Below are 25,838 nucleotides of genomic sequence, written 5' to 3'. Positions count from 1 at the left end.
AGAGGGGGGTTGATAGGCTAAAGACCAGGACTCACCGGGACAAGTCCTGCATCCAGCAGACATGACACACAGCGAGGACAAGTGATTTCTTTATCTTCCTTCTACCTGCGCTTTCCATCTCTGCCTCATGGTGACTTCCCTCTGCTCAGTGTGTGTGTGTCTCTGCATGCAGAGGTGCAGAGAGGTGTGTAGGTGCATTCTACCTGTGTGTGTGTGTTTGTGCCTGTTTGTGTATGTGTGTGTGTGTGTGCTGGAAGTAATAAAGTCCACCCGGGGTTGACTTCGATCCACTGACCCAGCAGGAGGTAAGACTGGACAGCTATGATGGATCACCTAACCTGCTTCTGCCTCCCTCTTCCTCTCTCCCCTCCTCTCAACCTCCTTTCCTCCTTCTCTTTCCCTCCCCCTGTTCCTCCCTTCCTCTCCTACTTTGCCAGTCTAAATGTCCTTATAGTCAGTGGAAGGATGAATAGAGCTGCTTGTGCTTTTCACTTTGCAAATTAAGTGTTTGTTTGGGCAGAAAATGAGTGTGAACATAAGATAAAACATGTTGGGTGTCACGTATAGCTCACTGTCTTTAGCATACGGTTACAACTCTGTATAGATGAGGTCATGTGCTATTTTTATCTGCATATGCTATGAAACTTTAGAAGTTGTCAATACCTCTCTGCGCCAGTATTACCAAGACAGAGTCCTATAAATTAATTGCAAGTAGAAACAGAGGAGTGGAGGAGTGGAAGCAGCGTACCTTGGGTAATCTCTCTTGGTCTCCGGGGTGTCTGGGGATAACCTTCTGTAACCTCTGGAAGCCGTAGTCTATGGTTGGCTCATTCAGCGCTAAGGAAAAGAGAAAGAAAAGAGACAAAAAACATTTAATGCTTGATTCTTAATAATGAAAACACCTGCTGTTGAAGAGAGACAGACACAGAAAGATGTGATTCTCTGCTACGGCAGAAACGACTGAATTAAGAGCGCTTTTACATGAATATTTCAAGATTAAACCAAACACGCTGAAAATGTGGGTGTTCTCTATTAAGTCTGCTGTGTGTCTTTGTTTGCCTGTGATGTAATGAATCTCTCTCTGTCGCCTGCTTTGGTGGTTAATAAAAAGACTGTCAGGAATCAGGCGGGGTGTATATGTGTGTGTTTGTGTGCATGCATATGTGTGTGTGTGTGTGTGTGTGTGTGTCCTGTGGTCTTGCGTTGATCAGCGACTAATATAAGCAATTACAGAGCCTGGTTCCAATATAACAAAGGCTTGATCGCTCCGGGGAACTAGCTAAACACACACACAGACACGTAGAGACAGTGGCGCACACACACAGACACGCACGCGCACGCAGCAGAGTTAGATCATCCAGCAGCAGGGAGAAAGCACTCTCTCGGCATGCTGTGGTCGTGCTACGGTAATTGAATATGAGAAGATTTACCATGAATATTTAAACATTAGAATAAATACAATGAAGATCTGAGGCTTATAGTACAAACACTTCAGAGGAGGATTGTTGGATAAGTGCTCTCTCCACATAATTCATTCTAATGTACTCCCTCTGTCTTTACCCTCCTCCCCTCTGTGTCTCTTTGTGGGCTGCCTGGGGAGTCGATGCACACACACTGATAACAGTCTTGACTCCTTCTCTGCACACTATATGATGCTGCTGTACACACTGTGTTTCCTGTGTATTAGTGCTTGTAAAACATGAAAAAGTAGGATCCATTATGCGAGAGGATTGCCTCTATGTGTCTGTTGCCGTCCGTCTGTTTCCCCCGTGGGTCGCAGCTTGGACGTTTCCTGAGGGCTGATGCCCCGCTCGCCTCACATCTGAGCAGCCAGGCTGACTAGGCGGCCCCCAGAAAAAAGGCCCCTAGAGGCTATGAGTACAAGCTGTCCTGCTGGACCTCTAGTGACTTCACCACGGCGCCTTCTGAGCCGCTCACTCAAACTGTACACACACACACGCACATGCACACGCACACCAAAGGAGAGCAAGAGAGCAAAGCAGCGAGAGTCGGTGATGCTCTGTTTTGGCAACACAAACGTATTTGGACAGCTCTCCCAGCGGAGCGTTCCAGTAATCCATAAGAGTGAAAGAAAGGAAAGGTGAAAAAGCTGGAAGCAAAGACAGTGGAGAGGCAGAGAGGGAAGGAGGGAGAGCAAAGTGGGAGTAGAGATGCCAGAGGCGGGCTCAACTTCAGAAGAATGACACACATTATTACAGGCCAGCTGGTCCACTGATAAAATAAGCCAAAACAATACGATGATCACATGCAACAAATAAAGTATGAATTATTTCTGAGGACAAATATTTGACTTTACTTCCGTATTCTCTGATCTCTGTAAAGCCTTAAGGAGGATTTGCCCTGGATTAGGCCCGCAGTCTGAGGAGGGGATTGTTCCGACAACATCCTCTCTCTTTCGTCTCAAAGGCTTTTGTTTTTATGATGAATTTTTTATCAGTTCTCCACAATGCGCCAAATGAGCCTCGAGTGAACAATAGCATAAAAACCCCAAGACGTACACAGATACCCCCTATTACAAATAAAGAGACAATTTTGGTAATTGAGAGAGGAAGCGATATTGTCTCTGCTCGTTTTCAAGGACCATAAAGCAGAGGAGGAGTACGTGGGGGACAATGGCACCACTAACTACCTGACTGTGTCTCTTTGGGGATTATCTTTGTGTTTTATGCTCTTATATCTATGCTCAATATCTCAATTTACTACAGAATTTAGCACTGGAAGTAAAAAAAAAAAAACAGAAGAAGTCTCCTGCCTGGGAAGAAAAGTGGTGTGCTGGTGCACACTCCAGGATTCAAAGCACACTCTCCCATACAGGTATATTTATAATCCTTAGCTGTCGCTCTCCAGAAGAGCAAATCAAAGCCAGTAAAACATAACTGCCATAAATAAATGAATAGATGAGCAACAGCCCTGGACTGGAGGGATTCACCTAGCAATCACCCACATCAGATCAGATCAATGCTCATGGAAATTTCATGAAGCCTAGAATCCACACCGCTTCATATTTCACTATAATAACCCACAGAGCCGCAGGGGGAGTGTGTATGAAGGGGTGATGGGGGGAGAAGAAGGAGGAGAGCAGGGGTGCTGGAGGTATGAGCTTGAGGGGAGGAATGAAAGGGGGAGTGGATGTTTGGGGCACAAGGAGAAAGTGGAAGGAGGGGTAGAGGGATAATTGAGAGGTCAGCACAGTGGAGTCGTCCTGGAAACACAGGAAAGGAGGAGGAGGAGGAGGAGAGATGGAGGAGGAGGAGGGGAAACTACAGTAAGTGTCCAGCAGCCCTGTCTCCGTCTCCTCCTGTGTCGGGCGGAGTGTACTTGCAGGGTTAGGTAATTGGCTCTGAGGCTTGATGTTAACACCTTAACAGGCCCTCAGACGGTTGGTAAGGAGCTGATCATATCACAACCCTCTGTTTCTCTCACTCTCTGCTCCTCCGTCTCCCCTCCTCTCCCTCCGTCTCCCTCCCTCCCCTCTGCAGTCTCCAGTGCTCAGGTGTGATCTCATAAGCGCTGCCTTGCGATCGATGCCGCCAGTGGCAGGGGGTTCAATAGCCCTGAATTACGGCTTCATTTCTCCCCCCCTCCTCACACAGATGAGAGCCACCCCCCTCCTCATCACCACACACACACACACACACACACTCACACACACATATACAACACCCCCACTGACTACTCACAATCCAGATCAATACCTTACAATCTAATTTTTATCCATTTTTCCATAAACCCAGAGATTGCGTTTATTTGCAGAATCCGACAAGCTAAATAAAGCATCGCTTGAACATGTCAGGGAGACTAATGCATGGCTGGAAATTCATACACAGAAAACAGATGAGTGGAGCTTTTTGCTCCTAAAGGAAGGGAGAGGCTGAGGCTGAGGGAAGGGGAGAGGATGGAGGAGGGAGGGGGAAACTAAGAGATTCTACAAATCAATGGAGGTGTGGATGCTACTACAACCTAAGCTCTAATTATCTGTTGCAAAAAGTGCATGTCGACAGTTAACAATACCTGACAGCACGGATCCTCACCGCGAGAATGCAAATTCTGGAAATCTGGAGGGAAAGTGTGCTCTTGAATTAAGACATAAGAACACATAAGAAATCATTCCCCCTGGTGAACGCTGCTCATTTCAGCGGGGTGTAAAATCATCTACGTTCAAAATTCATTTACATCATCATCATGGACCAGATGCTCCCGTAATAAGAACGGAGGCTGCTAAAGAGGGAAGACAAGCCACATGGTGCAGAAAATTAATCTCAATCTCAAATAGAGGTGTGAATTTCCTCACTGGTGAGACTGTGTGCAGTAAATGTGAGCGTGTGCAGCTATCTCAGCTGGCCCTGTCTCCAGCTGGAGACCGGCCGTTTTAATCAACAGCAGGCCTCCACCCAAGCTCAATAAAAGAAGCATTCACAAATAGGAGCAAGACCAGTAATTGACCGGCTTGTGGCTGCACCCTGCTTTTATTGCCAGATTACTGCTTGTATGTGTGAGCTCATGCATGATTGCAGGTGGATCACATGTGCATACGAATGGTGAATAAATCTGTTCACTCTTTTTTTAACAATCTGACAACTTGCACCAAAACGACGGTATCAGCGGTGGAGATTTTGCTCGTTTGAAGAACTGAGGCTCCATCTGAACAAATCACTCCCTCTCAGAGTGTGTGACAGATTTCATCACTATGCAGAGCAGCTTAATGAGGGCTAAAGTAAATCACAACTTTGCAGAGCATCTTCTCGCTTGCACCACTTATTGTGCCATCATCTGTGCTCACTGCACTGTCTGTACAGTATGAAATGACAGACAACTGCCAGCCCTACCTCCACCTCCAAAACTAATTTGAAGCTCCGAGGCAGAGCAGAGAGAGACGGAGAGAAATGTCAGCAGCATCCCCGCCTGGTTTAAATTCTGTTCTTGACTTTTGTCTTTTTCCCTTGCTCTTTGCAGAGTCTGAGTGATGTTTCCTACACACCTAATCTGCACTCAGAGCTGAAAAACTACCCCTAATGTTTGTGCGTGCGTGTGTGCGGATGCGTGCTGCTGCGCATGGTGCCGGCCTTAATGTGAGCCAGCAGAGCCTTTTAATATCAGCAGAAGCTGTAGAGGAAGCACTAAGCAGACAAGGCTGCATACTGAGGAGGGGAGGGATTGCCTTTTGAACGACAAGGGTGATTCATCAACTCCCCCAATCTATGGCCAGTATCCCTGTGTCACACACACACACACACACACACACACACACACACACACACACACACACACACACACACACACACACACACACACACACACACACACACACACATACACACAAACAGGGACCCCAGTGGCAGAGAGTATTATCACTCTATATTGCATGGAGAAAAGAAAAGGGGGAGCAGCTCTGATGAATGTTACAAAGACAGCAATCCAGTAAAGGTGATACACAACCAAACATGGAGATGCATTTGTACTGGGAAGGGGAGGAGGGGGGGGGGGCAATGACCTGATAATGAGAGGGGGAGAGGGAGGAAGAGATTAGGGGGAGCGCTCAGCCCCAGAGGTGGGTAAGGCAGAGGGCAGAGAGAGGAACAGAAGGGGGATAAGGGGATAAAAAGACAGAAGAAGAGCAGAGACTAAAAAAAAACACACATTCTTTTATTCTTATCAGTGGAGAGCTTAATTGCCTTTGATGAGTCTAATTGGAGCTTTCTGAAGTCTAATGGCAGAGGAGTCCTCAGAGACGACAGAGGACACATTACTGTAATAGCTTCTCTATGAATCTCCTCTGCACCAAAAGTCCCCTGCTTGTCTCCTCTGTCCTGAGCATCAGCTGAAATCTTTTCACGCAGCGACGGGCAGTTGTGGCGTATCAATGCTTGTGCAGAGGGCGGGGGGGGAGTAAACCTATAGATGTGCTGTGTGTGTATGTGTTGGGCATGTTTGCAAAGTAGCGGTAGCAGCAATATTGGGTATGTGGTGACTTAATTAGGTCTGTGAGCTGCTCGCTTTCCTCTCCTCAGCTGAAGTTGATTAGCAATGCCAGCTGTCCCCAATGTAATTCGGTGTGCGCGTGTGTGCGTGCACAAGTAATATACGAGTGTATGCATGTCTGCTAGTGCAGGGTTGTGTTGATGTGTGTGTGTACGTGTTGGCTGCCAGCTGCCACGCAGTGCTGCCAATCCTCCATGATTAGTACCCACTGGCAACTGGGCTCAAACTGGTGCCAAACAGACCCAGGAGGGCAACATGGCCCATGGTAATCCTGCATCCCTCTCTCCCATCCTATTCCTCTTTTCCCTTTCTCATCCTCCACTCTTCATTCTCATCCTCCACTTTTTTTTTTTTTGCTGAAAATTCCTTTATCATCCTTGTTCTTTGTCTCTTATTCAAGACATGTGAAAGTTTCAGAAGAGTTCAATACGAGGACTTAAAGTGATAAAAAAAGAGCTGATAAAGGAGCTCTGGGAGCAGTACAAATACCCACTGAGGGTACAGTGCACACACACTGAAGCGAAGTGTGTGAAGAGTTGAGCTGGGATCTATGCCTGGACACGGTTGACTGTGTCACCATGAAGGTGCCGGAGCTTGGCAAGCAGCATCACAGAGAGTGTGTTCAGCTCCCAGTGGATGACCTCTTCATACCCCTCACCTGTTGAGATCCATCTTTGTGCTTCCGTAGGAGTAAAAAAGCAGCAGAGGGAGAGACAGAGCAAGACGAGAGGAAGAATCCACCCAGAAGAAGCCAGTTTGGAATAAGTGGATGTGACAAGGGGAGAGTGGAGGGCTGGGAAGAGATAGGGCGTTTATGCATACGGTTCCCACATGTCTGGCACATTAAAAAGCTGCGCGCACACACATGGAAACACGTATATACACACTGCTTGATGGGTTTGGCAGAGTGCGGGCTGTTGGACAGCTCTGGCTTGGTAAAGGCTGCCCACCCATCTGCCCTCTGTCTTAGTAATGCAGTTACATGTCAGGTTGTGTGAGCGTGTTTGGAGTACTTTCACACTTCAGTAAAAACAAAGTCAGGCGGTCTACCCCAGTGTTTCCCATACAAACAGTCATAATTATAACCCATGGATGTGGATTCTGTCCATGCACGGTAATTAAAACATGCACAAGATGTAAAAGAAATGCATGGTGGTGATCTGACACACACGTTCCTTCTCTCAATTGTGATTTTGTCAAATGTTGGCAATTCCAGCCGGGGCTTACAGCCTAAGTCTATCAGTGGTTGAGATTACAGACAGATTTATGTGATTCACAATCTCCCTGGGGACCCGCGGCCGCACATTGGTTAATCACTGCTTCACATTCACTCTCTCCACCGCTCTTTTCACAGCACGGCTATAACTCTGCACTGATACGCTCTGATGTAACACTTGAGCTATTCATACCCCTGCACTCGCTGCCGAAAATCACACTTTCCACATGGACCTCTTCCTTTGTGAATCATACCTTCGACAGGGTTAAAACTCAATAATCCCACTAATCAAAAGGTTAAACCTCCCCCTGACCTTCACCTGCTTCATAAAAGAGGGAAAACACTTTTCTTCCTCTCATCAGCCGGCTTTTCCGCTGAATTATTGAGTCATGTTATTGAATTTTGAAATGTTTAGCCCGCACATTTTTCTGCAGGAATAGTAGTAGGAGTAAAATGACAGCCTTTATAAGGGTTTCACATTACTTAGAGCAGATTCTAAAAATATTCATAAAGACAGAAGTCACCTTTAAAAACATTAATGTGTTCGAAGCTTTTCTCTCATTCCTCTTAAAGCGAGTTGTTTACAGAAAATGAGAGAATTTGGGTGAAGTCTAATGAGAAAAGTCAGCAGATAGGTTGAAACTACATTATCCCTTTAGATTAAACTGTTAATGAGTGTCATTAGTACATGTTAGTGCTTAGCTGGTACCTGTGTAGATGAAGCGTCCAGGTGTGCCTTTGCAGAACTGTTTAGATTTGTAGGACAGCGTAACCTCCACCACTCCGGGGATGTGTCTGGGTGGAGTTTGCACACGAATGGCATGGGGGGTGATCAGCTGGAGAGAGCAGAGAGAGGGCGTAAAGATTAATGCAATGAAACTTCATATCCAAACATGCACTCGGGGGACTACTCCGGGCTCGCCTCAGACCTTTTCCTTTTCAGCTTTTGACTTTCTTTCTTCGTATAATCAGCCTGAAAATGATGTGTTAGCGCTAAAGCCCTCAGGTGGCCTCATAGCCTGAGGCAATGTCACTGTGAGGCTTAGGATGGTTATCAGTGCTGACATGGGCTCTGTAAGAGCGGTTCAAAAGCAGTTATCTGTTTATGAATAAAACACACCTTCCACTGCATACGTCTATTACACAGTCTAAGGAAACGTATAATCCACCCGTCTGTGCTGCCCCTGTCTCTGTGTCTGTCAGCTGTGGATGTCGAGCTGCCATTAGCCACATTAAAGTGCCACTGTCTCTTAAACAGGCTCACTTAGCGTGGTTGATGAGCCCACTCCCTATGTACGTCTCTGTGTGTATGCTGAAGGGTCTTTGAAGGAATACAGTAACAAGACAAAACACAGATGAGACCTCAGCGAGTGCTCGTTTCCTGCACGCTATACTGAACTAGCACTCAGAGCTAGCAGCGCTCAAAAGCTATCAATGCTGCTGCCAGAGCCTTGTGTGTCTGTGTCTGTGTCTGTGTGTGCACCTGTATGTGTTTGTGTGTGTGTGTATGTTTTAACTGTCCCTTTCATTGCTCACTTAGCTGTGCTTTCATTCTACCATTGTCTGGCCTCCTTCACCTCTCAGGGAGATAATATAAGAGCTTTTTATAGAATTATTCCTTTACTAAAGAGAAAGCTGTTTAGCTGCGACGCTCACTGACCTTCAATTTCACACATACACTACATTTACATTTTAGTCATGTGGCAGATGCTCCCTACAAAGAGATTTATACAGTACGGTGTGCACACATTCAAAGAAGGCGGATAGTCGTATAACAGAAGACAGGAGGGAGCTGAGCAGAGAGGAGAAAAGAAAGAAGTGCTGCAGAAAATGAGACAGCAGACTGTTCACACAGGTTTACAGTAGGTTTCCAATTAATGATTATTTTTATCATCCATTTATGAGGTTTTTTTTTAAATCTGGAAATTTAAAGACACAGTAACAGCCAATTATTTCAGCTTCCAAAGAGCCTTAAAAACCTTTGGTTCGTCAAAGAATGCGAAAAAATCTGAAATTCCTTCTTTAAAAATGGATTTCAATGGAAATCTTTCAGTTTACGAAGCTGAATCCATCTTATGTTTGGCTCCACACTTGAAAAGGGTCTATGAAAAACTTAATAAATTGACAAAGAGGTTCAGTTTACGACAGAAGTTTCCAACTTTGGTATCAAAGCCTCCCCCGAGGGATCCATTGACACTGTAAATTTATCAGGTCACAAGATGATTAAAGTAATAAGAAACAAAGATATATACCTCTACTTCCACAAACGGTTTATGCTGCTTTTGACTCTTTTTTTTTCTCACATTAACACTTGAACACTTTCACTTCTACAGACCTGTGAAAGACTTTAAGTTTAACAATCTCAGAGGGAAAAGGGACGATTTGGTTAAACTTCTTCCAGTCCCAAGTGTTGAGGCTTCTGTCTGTGTTTAAGAAAGTTTTCCTGCCCCAGTTAACAAGGCTGTGGTAATATTTCAGACTATGGGTTGGAAATAAAGAGGTTACTCTGATTAGGATTTAGTTCTTTTTGATATTTAGAGATTGACAAATATAACAAAAGACTTATCTGTGAGGGAGAACAACGCTAACACTCACATGCTGATGATATCAGAGTTTTAACTAACCTCACTCCAGACCAGCATCGTCCCAAAGATGACCTGCAGCCCGTCAAAGAAGTTGTCCCCAATGATGATGACGGTAGCGCCCCCTGTAGTCCAGCCTTCGCTCGGGCTGATGGCTTTGATGCTCGGGGTCGCTGCGAGATTAACACACAAAATAGATTAGATGCTAACTAACCTAATGACAGCACATAAAGGCCTTGTACAGCTCCATGTACAGTCACCTCCTCTTCTTCCCATCCCTCACTCACACACACACACACACACACACACACACGTACATCACCTCTCTCCTCTTTCCCAGGGGTCGGGGGTGCACGAGGAATACTAATCAGAGTGATTATACGCACCCCGTTATTAAACATCACCCCTGCCCTGTGTGTGAGGGCAGCGGCGGTGCGCTTGTTTTATGACACGTGGCAAAGCGTGCAGGCGTGTAAATGTCAGGTGTGCTGAGTGTCTGATCAAAGGCCACGCGACCGGGGAGCAGAGCAGAGCCAACAGAAGCTCTGCCCTGTGAATACGCCGCCTTCATTAACCAAACACTCAGCTCTTGCTCAGCTGGCTGCTTCGCGTATCAGTGCAGCTATCTCAGCGCCCCGTCGATGGGTCATTTCAGCTCCTGCGTGGAGATTTGTGATGCACTCCTGTAAGCTTAAATGTTTTTTTATGAAAGCATATTCTCTATGTGTTATCCAACAAAAGTACATGGAATAACAACAATAAACCACAATTTCAATAACTGGTATTCAATGTGCTTTTCGACCTTATCTGCTGGTATTATGGACTTTGAGATTACTGGATGTGATTGAAGAAAAGAGCAGCGTTGGGAAAATGCATGTTTATACAAGCTAAATCTCCTCTCCTTAACAGATATGCTGCTTGTCAGACATGCTGTAATTCTGCAAAGCGGCATAATCCACTTTAGACTGGGCTGACTTTTTTTCCCCTGTAGCCTCGCCTTTTGCTCTTCGCCTGACTCCCTGTTCTGTTGATCCTCCCCAACAAGCTGGACTGATATTTAGCCCCCTGATACGCCCGCAGAGATCAACGTTCACCAAGCAGCAATCTGTGGCCGTAATCATGGCCTAAGATGCCTCCTTTTTCACAGCCGCTGATATTATGTGCGCTCCATGTGCATGTGTGGATGTGTGTGTCTGTGTGTGTGTGTGTGTGTGTGTGTGTGTGTGGATTAACCAGATGGTGGAACGTGAATCCATGTGATAGGATTATACTTTGGGGTGTTCCTCGGTGCCATCTGTTCAACTCTATGCACTGCTCATCTATTACCGCCTGATATGGGCCCCCAAAGTTGTGTATCCTGCACACAAATTCAACACATGCTACAAAACAAAAAGAAACCACTGCCTTCTTTCTTATATCTCATCTTTTCTTTGTACAATCATGTTTCTGTACCCCTTCTTCATCTCTTCATCCTCCCTCTGTCTTCTTTTATCACTCCTGTTGTTCCTCCTTCAAACCCAAGCCATCAGGAGAATTGAAAATCAGAGAGGAGGAAATTCCCAAACAAATCTCTCTGACACAGGGAACATCTGTCAGCGTACTGTGCGTGCTCTTCTGTCTGCGCCTAAGTGACGTCCCCAATATGTCTCGTCTTTGTGAACTTTTCCAATTGCCTGTGAGACCAGCCGTAGGGACAAGTGGTCCACCTTACCTCCAGAGAATAGTCATTAGATTGACTTAACCACAACATTCAATCTTAATGCAATCTACTGTAGGCCGTCATGTAAATCCCTTCTTAGTATTTTGTCATTATCATCCCTGAGGTTGACTTTCCTCAAAGTGAAAAAAATATGTTTCTCTTATTCAATGTCTGGGAAATCGAAATGAGAAAATAACTGGATTAGGGAGTTGGGAATCAGTGCGGGCTCCTAAATCATGTGCACATGTCATTATGAAGTATTAAAGGTTTGGGTCTGACTGTGTATGTGTGTGCATGGGCTCCTCTCTGTGCGTGTATGGGTGTGTTTGAAAACCTGAGGGATGGGGAGTGATGGAGGGCTGGAGGATAAAAGTGGGTCTCCGAGGAAATAAAGCCAGTGTTGGCTTTAAGCAGAACAGACCTCATAAGACACATAGTGCTTATGCGAGGCAGAGTAGAGGGCCCAGAGGCAGAGACCTGAGGGGAGCAAGCCACAAGGGAGAGACAAGAGACTCACTCTAGCTACCACTCGCTCCTCTCTTAGCGCGAGTTAGAAACCCTACAAGAGAGGAAAGTGAGAATCTGGGAGGAAGCAGCGGAGAGATAAGAAAGAAAGCGAGGGAGCAGGTTTGAGAGGGATAGAGTGGAGACGGAGGAGGGGGTTGAGTGCTGAGCCAGACAGGGAGGGGAAAGGGGGAGTAAAAGGGAGAGGGGGAGGAGAGGGGAGTTGAACAGACAGAGAGAAAGTGAGAAGACAAAGACAGCTCAAGTATTTTGTTCCTGATTTTAGTACCGTGCTCCAGGTAGGACGGTGTTCCTTCCGACGGGTCCAGTCTCCGAGCTCTGCGCCCGTGTTTGGAGTTGTTGTGCACAAACATGTTGTCGGAGACAGCCAGGACATGACCCTCCACGCTCACCGTAGTCGACACAACCACCTGAGACAGGGAACGACAGATGGAGACCACTGAACCAAAACAAATATCACCCTATTATAGATATATGTGGCTGTGCTGTTGTTGTTGAACTAAGTTCTTATCAGGGCAAAACAAACTCCTGCAAAATGTGATGTGGAGTAAGAGCAGACTTTTATTTTGAAGGAAACACATTCACACAAACAAAAAGTTTTTATCTTAAAATTTATCCTCTTCAACACTTTTTGATAAAGTTTCAGCTCAAAGCATGCTCTCTATACATGAAGTCACTCCAGACTTGTTTGGATCCAGTGTTTTTGCCGCCGATGTAACACTGGGTTACGCTACAACTTCCTTACAGTTTTAACGCTGCTTGTGGCCATGAAAAGGTAAAGAGCAAAATTTCCATTTATCCCAACATTCTTGCACCCTTGTACATGGTAGTCCAACATAAACTCTCCTTAACTCATGTTTTTGGCCTGAAGGAAGCATTTAGCTCTAGCTCTTCCTGGTAGCTCATCATGGTTCCCTGCTTAACTCTTGACTCCAGCTTTCTACTGTTTAGCCTGGAGCCTGATCAATGACAGCTGCATTCCTGGGCTGTTAAAAGCAATGATAACTGTAAGATGGGATTAAAATATGATTTTTGATATCTTGAAAACCAATGCGGTGAGCCAAACAATGCTTAAATGCTTTGTAGCTCTGGGGGAGAACATGAAAAATTGGCCAATAAATCTCAACAGATTCAAATCTTTGCAATTTAAAGCTCCTGTGTCAATTTTGGCTCCTATATGTTTGTAGATTTTATCTTGTGCACGCGTGAGGAGAATTTTCATTTCCATTTTACCCTGCTCCTATAAATGATCAGACTTTAAACTGGCAATCTTTATACTGTTAGTTTCATTAACAGCTAAAAACTCTTCACAGGAGCTTTAAGGTACCCATATTACCCAATTATTATCTAATTATTGAATATCACTTTAAATATGTAAAGTTAGAAAGTTGACATTTTGGAGTATAAGTTCAAAAATTTTTAATTATATGCCTGCTTTGATAAAAAAAAAGTTTCTATGGATGCTTGAGGGATGTTTCATGTTGAGCTTGGCAGATTCATGTGTTAGTGAGCCAGCGAGTTGTCTTTGTGTTTTTAATCATTTTGTTGCTGATATAAGGAGTGTGCTCTTTTAAATGCTTTGATTCTTTATTGTTTAAGCTATAAAGCTTGATGTATGATTATTCTTGTTTTTAAAGGCACAAAACAACATTTTTTCTATGTTTATGAATGATTTCATTTCCAAGTAGTGCATTTGGTAATCTCTTTTATCTCTGGATTTATCTTGGGGAAAGCCCAGAGAGCATTTATGTTGAACAGATTTTGTTTTGTTCTTTTCCAAAAGGTTATGTTGTTACCTTGTAGGGTTTGCTTTGCACAAACAAATGAGGTGTGTCCACTGCACAACCATACACCGTCTGCAAGATGTGGCTCACCTGAAAACGCCTCATGTCTCGAGGGTTCCCTGCATTCTTCAGGCAGTTCTGGTTACACTTCAGGAAAAACTTGAGGAAGAACCTGCGAAAACACAGACAGAGGGAAAACAAATGAGTTAGTGAAAGTATGAGCTACTCCAACAAACCACAAAACACAAATAAAACAAATAAACTGGCTGTGGCAGACAGGGCTCGTACTCTTTCCCACCCTCATCCATCAGTTGTTTATGGCAAAGGCAGTTTTGGATGTAAAAACAGCTCGGGGATATTGAGTAAGATGCTACCTTGTATATCCATCTCCGAGCTGCTGTCACAGCTTGCCATAAACTCACCGGGGCAGCAGACACAGACACCCCCCCCCACCGCTCTCCAAAACTGCAGAGGCGTGTGACGGAGGTTGTGCTGTAGCTACTTTGCAGCACAGTGTTGCCATTCCTGCCTCTCTCAATCTCAGTGTGAGAGACCACATCAACAGCACCTGCCATGCATTATTAATAGGCTGAGATGGCAAGTATGGCTACCCACATCAATACTTAATGAGGGAGGGAGGGCTGGAGAGGGGGGTGGGGTGGGGGGTGGAGGAGTATATGGGGAGTGTGAGTGTAGGGGGGCACTGAGGGCCTGAAAAGCAGAAAGGGGACGTCTGACAATTTATTCCCGAGCCCCACCCTGTAGTTTAAAGCCCGATAACTTCTTTTTTTGAGTGCAACTACAGTCGTGAACATCCCTCCACTCTCCCTTCTCTATTGTCTGTCTGCTTGTGAAGAAGAAAAACTATATCAAATGAACCGCAAAAATAAACAGCTCCGTGTACAAATAAACAGGAACCCTCAAAAGGGGGGAAAATAATACTACAACATCCCACCCCTCCTCCCTTTGAGGTAGCTCAAAGAAATGCTGACAGCTGAAACTGCTTACAATACAGATCTCCAGCAGCCAGAGAGAGAATCACTCCTTTGCTCAGCTTTTCTTTCATATGTCTTATTTTCTACCCACTGTTCATTTGTTATGGCTAGGATTCTGCACTGGGCAGCGCGTTTGGAGCCAACTGCCTTAGATACAATCATGCACGAGGAGTCGCAACACGCACGCGTGCACACACATACACACAAGTATAGAGAAGAGGAGGGAGGCATGTCAGGAGAAACAGAAAAGCAGCCTTGGACAATTGCTTCATCTAGAGGAAAAAAAAAAACAGAACAAGAGAGCAAAGAAGATAAATGGACAGATCAGAGTTCTGTCTCATTTCAAAGGCTGGCTCACTGCTGTGTGCATTACAAGCATCTGATGTAACACAAGAACTGGTGAATTTATCCCTGACAACTTTTAAATGCATGACAGCTGGTTAGTGGTAGACAGTGTTCTCTGAGTAAAGAGGAGAATGCCTCTTATGATGTGAATAACAAACTGTCTTTCTTTGCTGCTTTCTTTTTTTTTATCTTCTTCTCCTGCTTTGTTTGTGTTCTGATTTACGATCTCTCTGGCACAAGAAGCTAAATCTGAATGAGAAGGGGGAGAAAAAAGAAAAACAAGGAGACAGTGACAGGAGAAAGCAGAGTGAGAAGAGAAAATGATAGAAAGATAGACAGAAGGACAAGGTACGTGAAATTCGAAAGGAGAGACAGACCACACTCCTGTATATTTTAGAAGCTGTAGGCCAATATCTCAATAATTCATGATGCACAGAGATGGAGGGTTTTTTTCACAGTGGCGGTTGGACCCCAAATGCTGAGGGTCTCCCAACTTTCTTATCTCCTCAGGGTCAGAGAGCAGCCGCGCAGACAGCTGTGGACTACATCCACTTGTCCAACATACTCCACCTTCTTCACTGGCTCTCGTGTTTAATTCATCAACTCCGCTTTTCCCCCCATGTGTCCTTCTCCTGCTCCTCTGAGGTATTCATGATGGACAGATGATGGATAAGTGGATACAGGAGAGTGAGGGTCAGCGGAGTCAGAGGTGGCCAACGGAAGAGGTTAAATATTAGAGTTTGGTTTGGAGAGGAAGAAGAAGTGAGACTTTGCTGAAGTATGAAGCACCAAAAAAAAAGAGGGAGAGATGAAGACAGCAGGAAGTCAGTATGCCTCATTCGCTTTGCCATATGTCAACGTGTCCCCTCCATCTCCTGCATGCGTGGATCATCTGATTCATTATTTACATGACTTAAGGTGTCTGGAGTCAGCCGCACGGAAACATTACAAAACTGTAGCATGTTGATTCCTCCGTTCTCCATCTCATCTCCCCGGGAGCCAGGGGACTGGAATCACCGCTGCACACATTTACATGGATCAACAGAGAGTGGGTGTGTGGCAAAGGAGGGAGGAGGGGGGGGTCAAATCAGGAGCAGTGCGTGATGATATGCAATAGCAAAGAGATTAGCATAAGGATTTATGGATAATCTGATTGACAGCTGACCAGTAAATATGGACAGATAAATAGCAATAGCCTTTAATTCTCTTATTTGTCCTGCTCAGCTCCCCTTTATTTTGTTTCTCTAACTTTTTCAATCCATCAGAAACGATAAGTTATTGCTTCACAATTGGTTTTTGTCTGAAATAGTCCATAATCCTGCCCCGGTGATCTCAGATGCCCCTTGAATGACATCACCCGTTGTGATCTCTAGCATTAAAATTGATTTGTTGTGAAATTACATGTACTGAATGCTTCATAAGGGGGGGCATGTGGACAGCTCAGTGTCTAACATCTTAGCTCCGGCCCTGCCATGTTGAAGATTCACAGGGATGGTGCCACAAAATATAACCTGTGCATCTGAAAAACATACATTTCTGCTGTTTACCAACAAAACTGCGTTAGTTCAGATATTGCCCTCTCTATCTTCTTTGTATTTGAGACCCTTGCTGGTTTCAAGCTGTTTCACCGTGCAGGCTGAACAACTACAAATATAACTCGTGCAAATTGCTGTGCCGGCCCGGATTAAATGAAATAAAACCATTTTGCTCTCACGTAATTACCCCCAAATCCAGGAACGGCTGTGGAAGTGAATTTGTGTAAATAACTGCTTGGCCTCTCGAAGCCTCGTGGCGTAAATTTGTAAAAGCGAAATAAAAAAAACAAACGAATAAACACATGCAGCCGGTCGCTGCAGTAATTTAATGATCTCACACTTTCATCATATCATAACGGCCATTATTTGTCACTTTGGAGCAATTAAACACAAAATCACCCCCTGCCCATAAAAAACAAAACAAGGAAAGCAATTATAACACAACTTTTAAGTAATCCCTGTAGCATCTAAATATTATTACTGAGGTGATAAAGATTGTCTACACGATTAGCTAACAGCACAGAAGCCTCCGAGGGACAATTCTGTTATATTTTCTAATAATTTTCCGACATTAGCAACAAATGAGGTAAAGAGTTGTTTTCCTTGTCGAGTTTAACACAGATAACTTTAGAGCTGTGCTGTTTTATCTTCCTCAGTAGTTCCAGTTTATTCATCTTTTCAGCCTTTTGTGTCTCAGTGTACCGTTCATCTTCCTGCCTCATTTCTTTATCCGCTGGCCCCTCCTCTCGCTCTGCTCTCCCTCTGTTTTGTTCTGATGCGCAGTAAAAATGGCTGTGGGTGATGCCATAACTCAGCCCTCTCCTCTCTGTCTGCCTCCATCCATTTCAGCCATACAGATCATCTCCAGAAGAAAAGCAGTGTGTCTGGCTCCTAATATGCTTCATGAGGTGTGTAATTCACTGTGCTCCGGAGGGGAGCCATTTGTCTCGGGGGTTAACTAAGTGACACAACAGCACTTCCCCTCGCCTGTTACCACCGTGGGACATGTTGAACTAATCTAGGCAGGTAGAGGGATGGAGGATCCTGCACTTGAGCAATTAAACATCAACATTTGTTCAGCAAATCGATCCTAATGTAGTCCGAAGCAAGTTCAAATTAAGTGTAAATATTTCTAAGCAAATATAACATTACAGGAGGAAAAAAAATGATGAATCTGTGGCTGAAGTTGGAGTGAAGTCTGGAGCTTTCTGAGAACCAAATTTCTTCCTCAGGTCCTGTTTTGTGTATTTTCTTTTCCTCCTCTTGTGTTTCATTTCTCGTCCTCCTTCTTTCGCTCTTTCCGCCATGCATCACTGACACTTCAACCAAGAGCCTGACTGGCTTGTTTTCATGGTGACCTGTCTCCCTGCCTGCAGTATATGTTTAAGCATGGAGGCACACACACTCACATACACACAGACACACACACTAATTTAGGGAGATTTATGAGGGGGGCCTTGCACCAGGAGCCATGCAGGCTGACCCCAGGGGTGTAGGGGGGCACTGGGTGGGGGAGGAGGCCTGGCTCCACAGGGGGGGACATTAATAATCCAGAACCAGGTCTGTCTCTGGGTCTGGCCCAGGGCCTTGGACACTGGGCTGTAACAGTCTGCAGTGGCCCAGTTTACTTGAAGAAAACAACCAGTACAACATAAAACACTAATATCAGGAAGATAGATCTGATGGAAAAAGACATGACATGAAATAAAACACACAGGAACAAGAGGGTAGGTGGTCAGAAAGAGACTGTAACAGACACACATCCTTAGCTTCATTCCTTTGGAGTGCTACTCTTTAAAGTAGCAGCAAGCACCTCTATATTGGCCCCATGTCTATCTTAAGTGTCATGATTTATTTAAATAGAACATCTCACTGCGCTGAAAAATTCATCTCCAGCTCGCTTCGTGCATCGTGCCATCCTCCTCCTCGTCCGTATCTGCTCGATGTGTGTGCATGTCGTGTCAGCTGAATTTGCCCGTTGTTAAATATTTCTCAGAACAAATGGACCCTGGAGGAGGGGGACGCTGGGTCAGGGAGGATCCGTGCTGCGCCTTTGCCGCTCAGGGAAAGGCCCCACTTGGGAGAGATCGCTCCTCGCCCCTCCATGAAGCCGGAGCTCCAGTCCCAGCTTGGGGACAGAAGTCCCAGAGACACTTAACCAATTGTGTTTCATCCATTTCATCCCAAAAGGATCATTCAAAATTCAACTGAGAAATGGTGCTGGGAGCGTTGAAAGACAGGCAATGAGAGCTGTGCTGCATGGGAGCAGCAATGAAAGGAGAAAAGGGAGCCGGGTTCAACAACTTGTAGCCTGATAACATCGCTACCTGTGGCCTGGATTTACACCAGAGCACCAGGGGGAAAATGCAACCAAATAAACATTCGTGCATGTGTGTGTGTGTGCGTGTGTGTGTATCAAAGCCATGATGAATAAGAGGCTGTCTGGATGATGGACAAGCTTGGCAGGCGGTGCTGATTGAAACACTTCCTCTGTCGGGGCCTGGCCCATTAATCTGATGGAGACAGAGACAAAGAGAGAAGGAGACAGAGGGAGGGAGAAGGAAAAGCTCGAGGCCCCCGATCACAGGAGTAATGAAGGGTCCTGGTCCCTCTCACCTCAACGTTGTCCTGCCATGCTGGGACGCTCTGCTACCCTGTCCGGCCCAAACCCTGCCCTCATGGGACTGACCAGTGAATAATGGCCCTGTCATCAGCCGGGGTAGGCGCCGAAGGGTGTGTGTGACCGCTTGCTTAAGCCCGCCTGTTCCCTCCCTGTGCAGTCATTTACCCTAACTGTTCTCCTCTCTACCTTGGTTGAGGACTGATGTATTCATATTGAATAGTGTTGATTTAAGCGCATGTTAAACTTAATGCATAATGCATCCACTATATATAGCTTGATAAAGAGCATTGTGTCAACCCGCGACCGGCCCCATACATTGTGGGGATGAATGTGCCGCTTGCAAAAGTTCTTTCTTTTTGTTCCATTTAAGCACCGTATTAAATCATAACTATGACTGTGAGTGTACGCAGGCTCAAGGTTATGTTTCTAAATGCAGCAGGATCAGAAATCAGAAACTTAATTAGTGTGCCGTGTTTGTTCTCGGGTGAAAAGTTGTTCCCACCAATGGGTCTTGAGGGAGGAATATGGAAGCAGGGAGTAGGAGAGAGCAAGGAAAATGTGAGACAAAGTGTGGTGTGTGTGTGTGTGTGTGACCGTGGAAAAAAAGAGGGAGATTGATACTGAACAGAGACGTATGGCTTCCTACAGAGTGCGTGTGTGCGTGTGGACATGTGTGTTTTGGCCTTGCATCCCTCTGTGTTTATCAAATATATTACAGCTCCTTCTAGATTCCTCACCTGCACACCCCCAGCCTGCTACATATGGCCCACCAATCACAAAATAAGGAATCATGCATACATTAGCATAGCTAATGGCCTACCCTCTCCATTTAATATGCAAATTTCCTGAAACATTACTGAATGCCGTCTGTTCTAAATGAATAAATTTGAATCGCAATTAGAATAATCCTTTATAATTAATGAAAACTGTCAATTTTGGTTCATAAGTAATTTGATTAAAGTGGTGATGGGACACTTATGAAGTTCATCGGGCTGCGTGGAGTGTGAACGCACACACATGGAAACACACACACAAGCTGCATGACAACCAACAGCAGGACCAGGGCTGCAATATTGATGAAGATGATTAATAAACTTATGAAAGTGGTTGTCACACATGCCAGACCTGTTTTTTTTTTTTTTTCTACCCAGCACAACTTCTTTTCACTCCTTCACTGCCGCCGAGTAACAACAGATCAATCACGCCTTTCTGCCACCTGACAGAGAGGGAAAAGTGAGCCAGTGATTGAAAAGGTTCCCCGGCCTGCTGGTGCTGTGTCAGTGGCCTGTCTGTCCGGTGGGAGACACTGATGGACTGTCGAGGCAGGGGGAGCACCGCACACACACACACACGCACACACACACACATGTTGAGTCATCACAGGAGGGGCTGACACCTTTCCCTGTTGTTCGTCAGAGAGCGAGGACGAGGGTGCTGCCGTTTTATCGGCTTATAATAACATGTTATGAGGAGCATATTTGAAGAAGAGGGCGTCCTGTGTGTAACTGTGCATCCCACCTTCACCATTAACTCTGTCGTGTTCTGCTTTGCTGCTACTGAAGCGTGTAATGGTGTCGCTTAAATGAGGGTCACTCAGCTGTGGGAAATTGTTGCAATGAGTGCTGCATGTGTATCTCTTCCCCTTTTACGCCACAAATACAAACGTGAGTGTGCTTGTGTTAACGCATCAACTCCAACATGAGTGTGTGTAGCCTAGATGAGTGTGTTTGCATGGCATCAACCCAATAATAATGGTCCAGATAGTGTAGAGCCCCGCAGACTAATTAGCCATATCACTGAGAAAATAGCAGCCTGCTAATTAATGGGTATTATGGCATTTCAGAAGTCACTGCTCTAATTGGGAGGGAACTGAGCCTCACATTTCCATACTGCAGTAATACAGGCTTTATCCACCCGTCTATCTGTCTGTGTGTCTGTCTACCTACTTGGCATGCCTGCTTTTAAACACAGTTCCTTACACACACGCAGGGAAATAATTATCCTGCACAGTTTCAAACAAACACATACAGTCATGTTAAAGATGTATACATTCAAACACTGCCAAGGTTTATACTCAAATAAAACTACTTCACACACAAGGAGAAATGAAGCATTCACAGCCTCTGATCTCTTACCTATATTTATTCTAATTAGATATATTTATATTGCTTTTATAGAGAAAAAGGCTAATGTGAGTGAATTGGTGTGTAACATAACCCGTCTGAATGATTCTCAGTATCATTTTGTATGTGAGAGTGTCTCTGGTGTACACATGCACACATGCATATCCCCCATAGGTTCCTCTTAACCCTATCAGACGGTGGGACAATCACAACAGATTTGCATTCAAATGCCACATGCTCGGTATCAAATATCAAATCAAACCCGAGTCACTGAGACAGACAGTCGTCTCCTCCCTGATTTCCCCCTCCTCCTCCCTTTCTCCTCCCAGGGTCCCAGGGACTCCCATTCTCCGCTGGACAAGCTCTATGGAAGACTGACAGGCAGTGGCGCGGGTTTGATTGACAGCCTGTTGATGCACAGAAGGAGACACGCACACACACTCCTGATTTTCCTCCAGCACCTCCCCTCTTGTGCTCGTGCACTGGTCTGGGTGTCAGTGATAGCCCCTGGGCTAGTGCCCCGCAGGCTGCACAGCACTATACATACAAATCACAGTGTGTCAGCCTTGTGAATGGGCCCATTTTGACTTTGTCCTTGTAAAGTCAGGCCCCCCTTGAAGCGGCCTGGATCTGTATCCTGCCTCTTTTTCTTTTTTTTTTCAAACTTTCCCTTTCATTCTTAGGTGCACACAGAGGAAAAAGCATGACGAAACTAACACAAAAGGACGAGAAGTCAAAGTATGCACACATGTGAAGAGAAACACATGAAAAAATGTGAGGTAAAGCCTGGTGCTAATGGGCGGCACCTCACAGGAGCCGGTATAAATACATCAACAACACACACACAGACAGAAAAGTCCACACACACCATAATGGCCAAGACCTGGGGCCTAATCTCACACACTCAGCTAGTACACCTGGTTAATGTTAGGAGGGCAGTTATAGTCAATTACATTCCCATATAACGCATAAACCTCCACCCCGCCTGTGCAGGGAGAGTAATTGAAAACAGGCACACTTGGGTCCAGACAAAAAGTCAACTTCCCACCTCTGACTTTCCCATTCACTACAAGCACTTCTTCCTATTTCATATTCTGGCTCCTGAGGGCAAATGTAAGAGGGAGGGAGGGGTGAGTTAACATTTGGATATAAGGCAGAGAAAGAGCAGGAGGAGATGGAGTCATATGAGGTACTGCGGAGGAAGACAAAAGGAGCAGAGAAGGAGGAGATGGAGGGTTTTGTCTCCTGTGCAGGTGAGGTCCAGATAGGGTCGAGGTGAAAGGGTGGCGGACTGGAGGTGGCGTGAGTGCTGGTGTTCCATGAGGCTGGAGAGGGAGGGGGGTTAGGAAGCGGGTGAGGGCTGAGGGGGTGCAGCGGTTGTAAGTAGGAGTTTGAGACTGACAGGTGACATTACCCTGCGTCATGGCTGGAGGGACAGAGGGACAGAGGGCGCGATGGTTATCCAAGCAGAGAAATGTCAACGTCCAGACACCGCTGTGACACACACACTCACACACAAACAAGAGCTGCACAGACACAACCACGCCACACACACAAGTACACAAAGATCCAGGACAAAGGAGTCTGGAGTCTTTGAGAGTGAAAAAGGCTGGCTACAGTGGGCAGAGATGAGGAGATTACATCCTCTCCATTTAGAAAAGGAGATGAGAATAAAGAGACAAAGCAGAAGAAAAGGCAAAGAGTCACAGACTATACCATTACCAGTCAACATGCTGCATTTATTCATAACGCCTGCTTTCCAAACACACGCCTGCGTCCTTTGGTGGAGTTTTCGCCACATTTGTCCCTTTTCAATCTGCTCTCTGGCGTTTTTCATTAAAGCCTAACCCAATTTTGGCAAAGCTTATAAAATGTCCATATTGCTGCTCATTCGACCCCATTGATTTAGTGTTTGGTTAAATATTCACGACTGTGGATGCAATTAACATGCTGTTAATGAATAATTGATCGCATCTTAAGCGGCCATAAAACTCATGCATATTAATTATTGAAACAGGAAATATGAAAAAAACAACCTTCCTTGTTTTGCCTCAATCAACCTTCTTTCATTTTGTTTCTTTAGTCAGGAAGGCCTGCAGAGAGTGTTCAAGGGGGAAAGTGCAGCTCAGTGTGTGTGTGTGTGTGTGTGTGTGTGTGTGTGTGTGTGTGTGTGTACAGAGACAGGAGGCAGAGAGTGCGATGAACACTATGCAAATGCCTCCCGTAAACACTGCTTTTACAGCTCTTATATGCGTTTAAGCTGCCTTTGAGTACATCCATTTAGCCCGTACATACGTCTCTACCTGTGTGTCTGTACGTCGCATGGCTCGCAGGGATGTGGAGTGAAGTGCGGCTGAGCGTCGTGTTGACAGCCTTGGTGTGACAGAGGTAGAAGCTGCCTGTTTTGAGAGGCAAGTGTGTGCCAGGCAGGAACACAACAACAACAACAACAACAACAATGACAAAAAAAAAAAAACAAAACCAGCAAACATGAGAGGCTTGTCAGCGCAAGACTGGAGATCAGTCAGCCAACAATGAGCTTTCCTCTCCCACTGTGTCTCTACCAGTGTACGCTTATAGGCTGGTGTCCCCCCTGGCACCTCCCCGGGCCCAGTTGAGTGGAGAACAATAGTGCGGAAAAGAAAAAGGAGGGTGGGAGTCAGGCTGCTTGTGCCTCAGATTAATGCTGCCATGCACCTGTGGTCAGGTGAATATCGCCTCCTTTCCACACGAAAGCTAAACTGTGTGTGTTTGTGTGTGTGTGTTTGTGCGGTGGGTTAAATTCATTACCCGTACATCCTGCACTCCTAAACCACTCTAAAATGTCTTGACATGAAAAATAAATCCCCGAAGCAGCCACACACACCAGGAAAACACCAATTTACATCGTCGCTTGTAATTTATTTAGCACTCAAAAAGCTCTGGGAGACGTGTGTGAGCGTTTTGTGTCTGTTACCCCCCTCCTCTTTTCCTCACCAGCACCTAACTAACTACTCTGGGATGTTGGTGCCTAGGAGCTAAAAGTGACAAGCCGTCAATTGTGTTCCAATATTAACCCCCTCTCAATGTCTGCGTGCCCGTCTTCTTCTCTGTGATGTTGTCTTGATCAAAGAAGCGGCACTTTGGCAAAAATAACCAGGAGGAGTGAGATGGAGGACACCATGCTGCTCACAGACTGATGAACGACGGCCAGTCTCTCAGCAAAACACTGTCCCATGTTTTTCTTTTTCTTTGTCTCTCCTTCTCAGTCATTATCTCCATCTCTGGTTCCCTCTCGGAGTCTGCACGAGGCGTTGGCTGAGCATGATTCAATATCTCCTGCATACAGCCAGCAATAAGTGGTAGTTCATGGAGTGGACTGTATACAATTTTATGGAGAGGGAGAGGCTATATGCTGGAGCTTTTTATAAGGAGAGGCAGACAGCACTCGCCAACATTTTTTCAACCTATTTTGTTCTTGTTATACTGAGGAGAGATCGGAGGAGGGCTGGGCGGGGGATAAAAGCAAGAAGCAGACCACCAGAGAGACAGAATATGATAGAAAGATGCCCTGTGTCTGTGTTTCATCTTATCTTAGCAGGTTCACCTAGCGGTGAGATTCCTCAAACGCACCTTCAGTCGTCGGTAAGGGGGGGGCTGAAGGGAAAGGGACGGAGAGAAGAGAGGGAAAGTAAGCACACACACATGAAGGGAGAAAAAGCAGGAGGGATGGGAGGAAGGTGGATCTCTCTGTGGCTAATTCTCTGGGTGTGGGAAAGCAGAGCACCTAACACAGGTTGGCCTGGTTTCAGTAATGAGTTTGATTCTTCCCTCTGCCTCCTCTGTCTCACTGGGGACTAAGACTGCATAATAACATCCTCCACACACACATATACACACACACACACACACAGGCACAAACAGGTCTATGGGGAGCTAATTATTCTCACCTGTGTTAATTATTGCTGTAAGCCAATCAGCGGACTCTGTGCTAATTAGGCAGTGTTAGGTCTGATTAGTGTTTTGCAGCAGGCCCACTCAAACTGTTATCTACCATACTCGTCCCCTTAGGCGTGAGAGGAGAGAGGAGAACAGGTGGAGGCTTGCCCTGCCTGTGTGTGTGTGTCTGTGTGTGTCTGTGTGTGTGTGTGCTCATCCTTAATAATAAATAACTGAGGGACAGCTTAAACTCACAATAAAACAAAAGTGCAATCAGCTCCTTTTCTAATCAAACTTTTATTAAACAAAACCAGGCATGCCATCAATTCCAGCGCCTTCTGCCCTCTGAGTTAATTGGCCCTGCTTTGGGGTCATTTCTTTTATCTGGACAAACAGCCCCTCTGCCCTTTAAGTTAATGAGGGCTGATCCAGGATCAGTTCTGCCACTAATAGCTCTTTTTTGCCAGGATAACCCTTCAGATTGATCTGCACA

The 25,838-nt window shown here is 45.5% G+C and overlaps 1 protein-coding gene across 2 annotated transcripts in view; it reads right to left on the bottom strand.

Annotated features, from left to right (window-relative positions):
• LOC141793199 (transcription factor COE1) overlaps window positions 1-25,838 on the bottom strand; it is a 54,022-nt gene that overhangs the window by 11,531 nt on the left and 16,653 nt on the right. For both annotated transcript variants that reach the window (XM_074673693.1, XM_074673692.1), the window contains exons 7-11: window positions 13,897-13,978; window positions 12,291-12,432; window positions 9,841-9,971; window positions 7,926-8,052; window positions 749-837 (exon numbers count right to left, since the gene is read on the bottom strand). In XM_074673693.1, the coding sequence (XP_074529794.1) occupies window positions 749-837; window positions 7,926-8,052; window positions 9,841-9,971; window positions 12,291-12,432; window positions 13,897-13,978 (571 nt within the window). The remainder of the gene's footprint in view (window positions 1-748; window positions 838-7,925; window positions 8,053-9,840; window positions 9,972-12,290; window positions 12,433-13,896; window positions 13,979-25,838) is intronic.

This window comes from Halichoeres trimaculatus, unplaced genomic scaffold (genome assembly GCF_033239565.1).
Source record: "Halichoeres trimaculatus isolate MK-OKI-2021-1 unplaced genomic scaffold, fHalTri1.1 fHalTri1_scaffold_7, whole genome shotgun sequence".
In the NCBI taxonomy this organism is placed as follows: Eukaryota; Metazoa; Chordata; class Actinopteri; order Labriformes; family Labridae; genus Halichoeres; species Halichoeres trimaculatus.
This window is presented reverse-complemented; position numbering and strand designations above follow the sequence as displayed.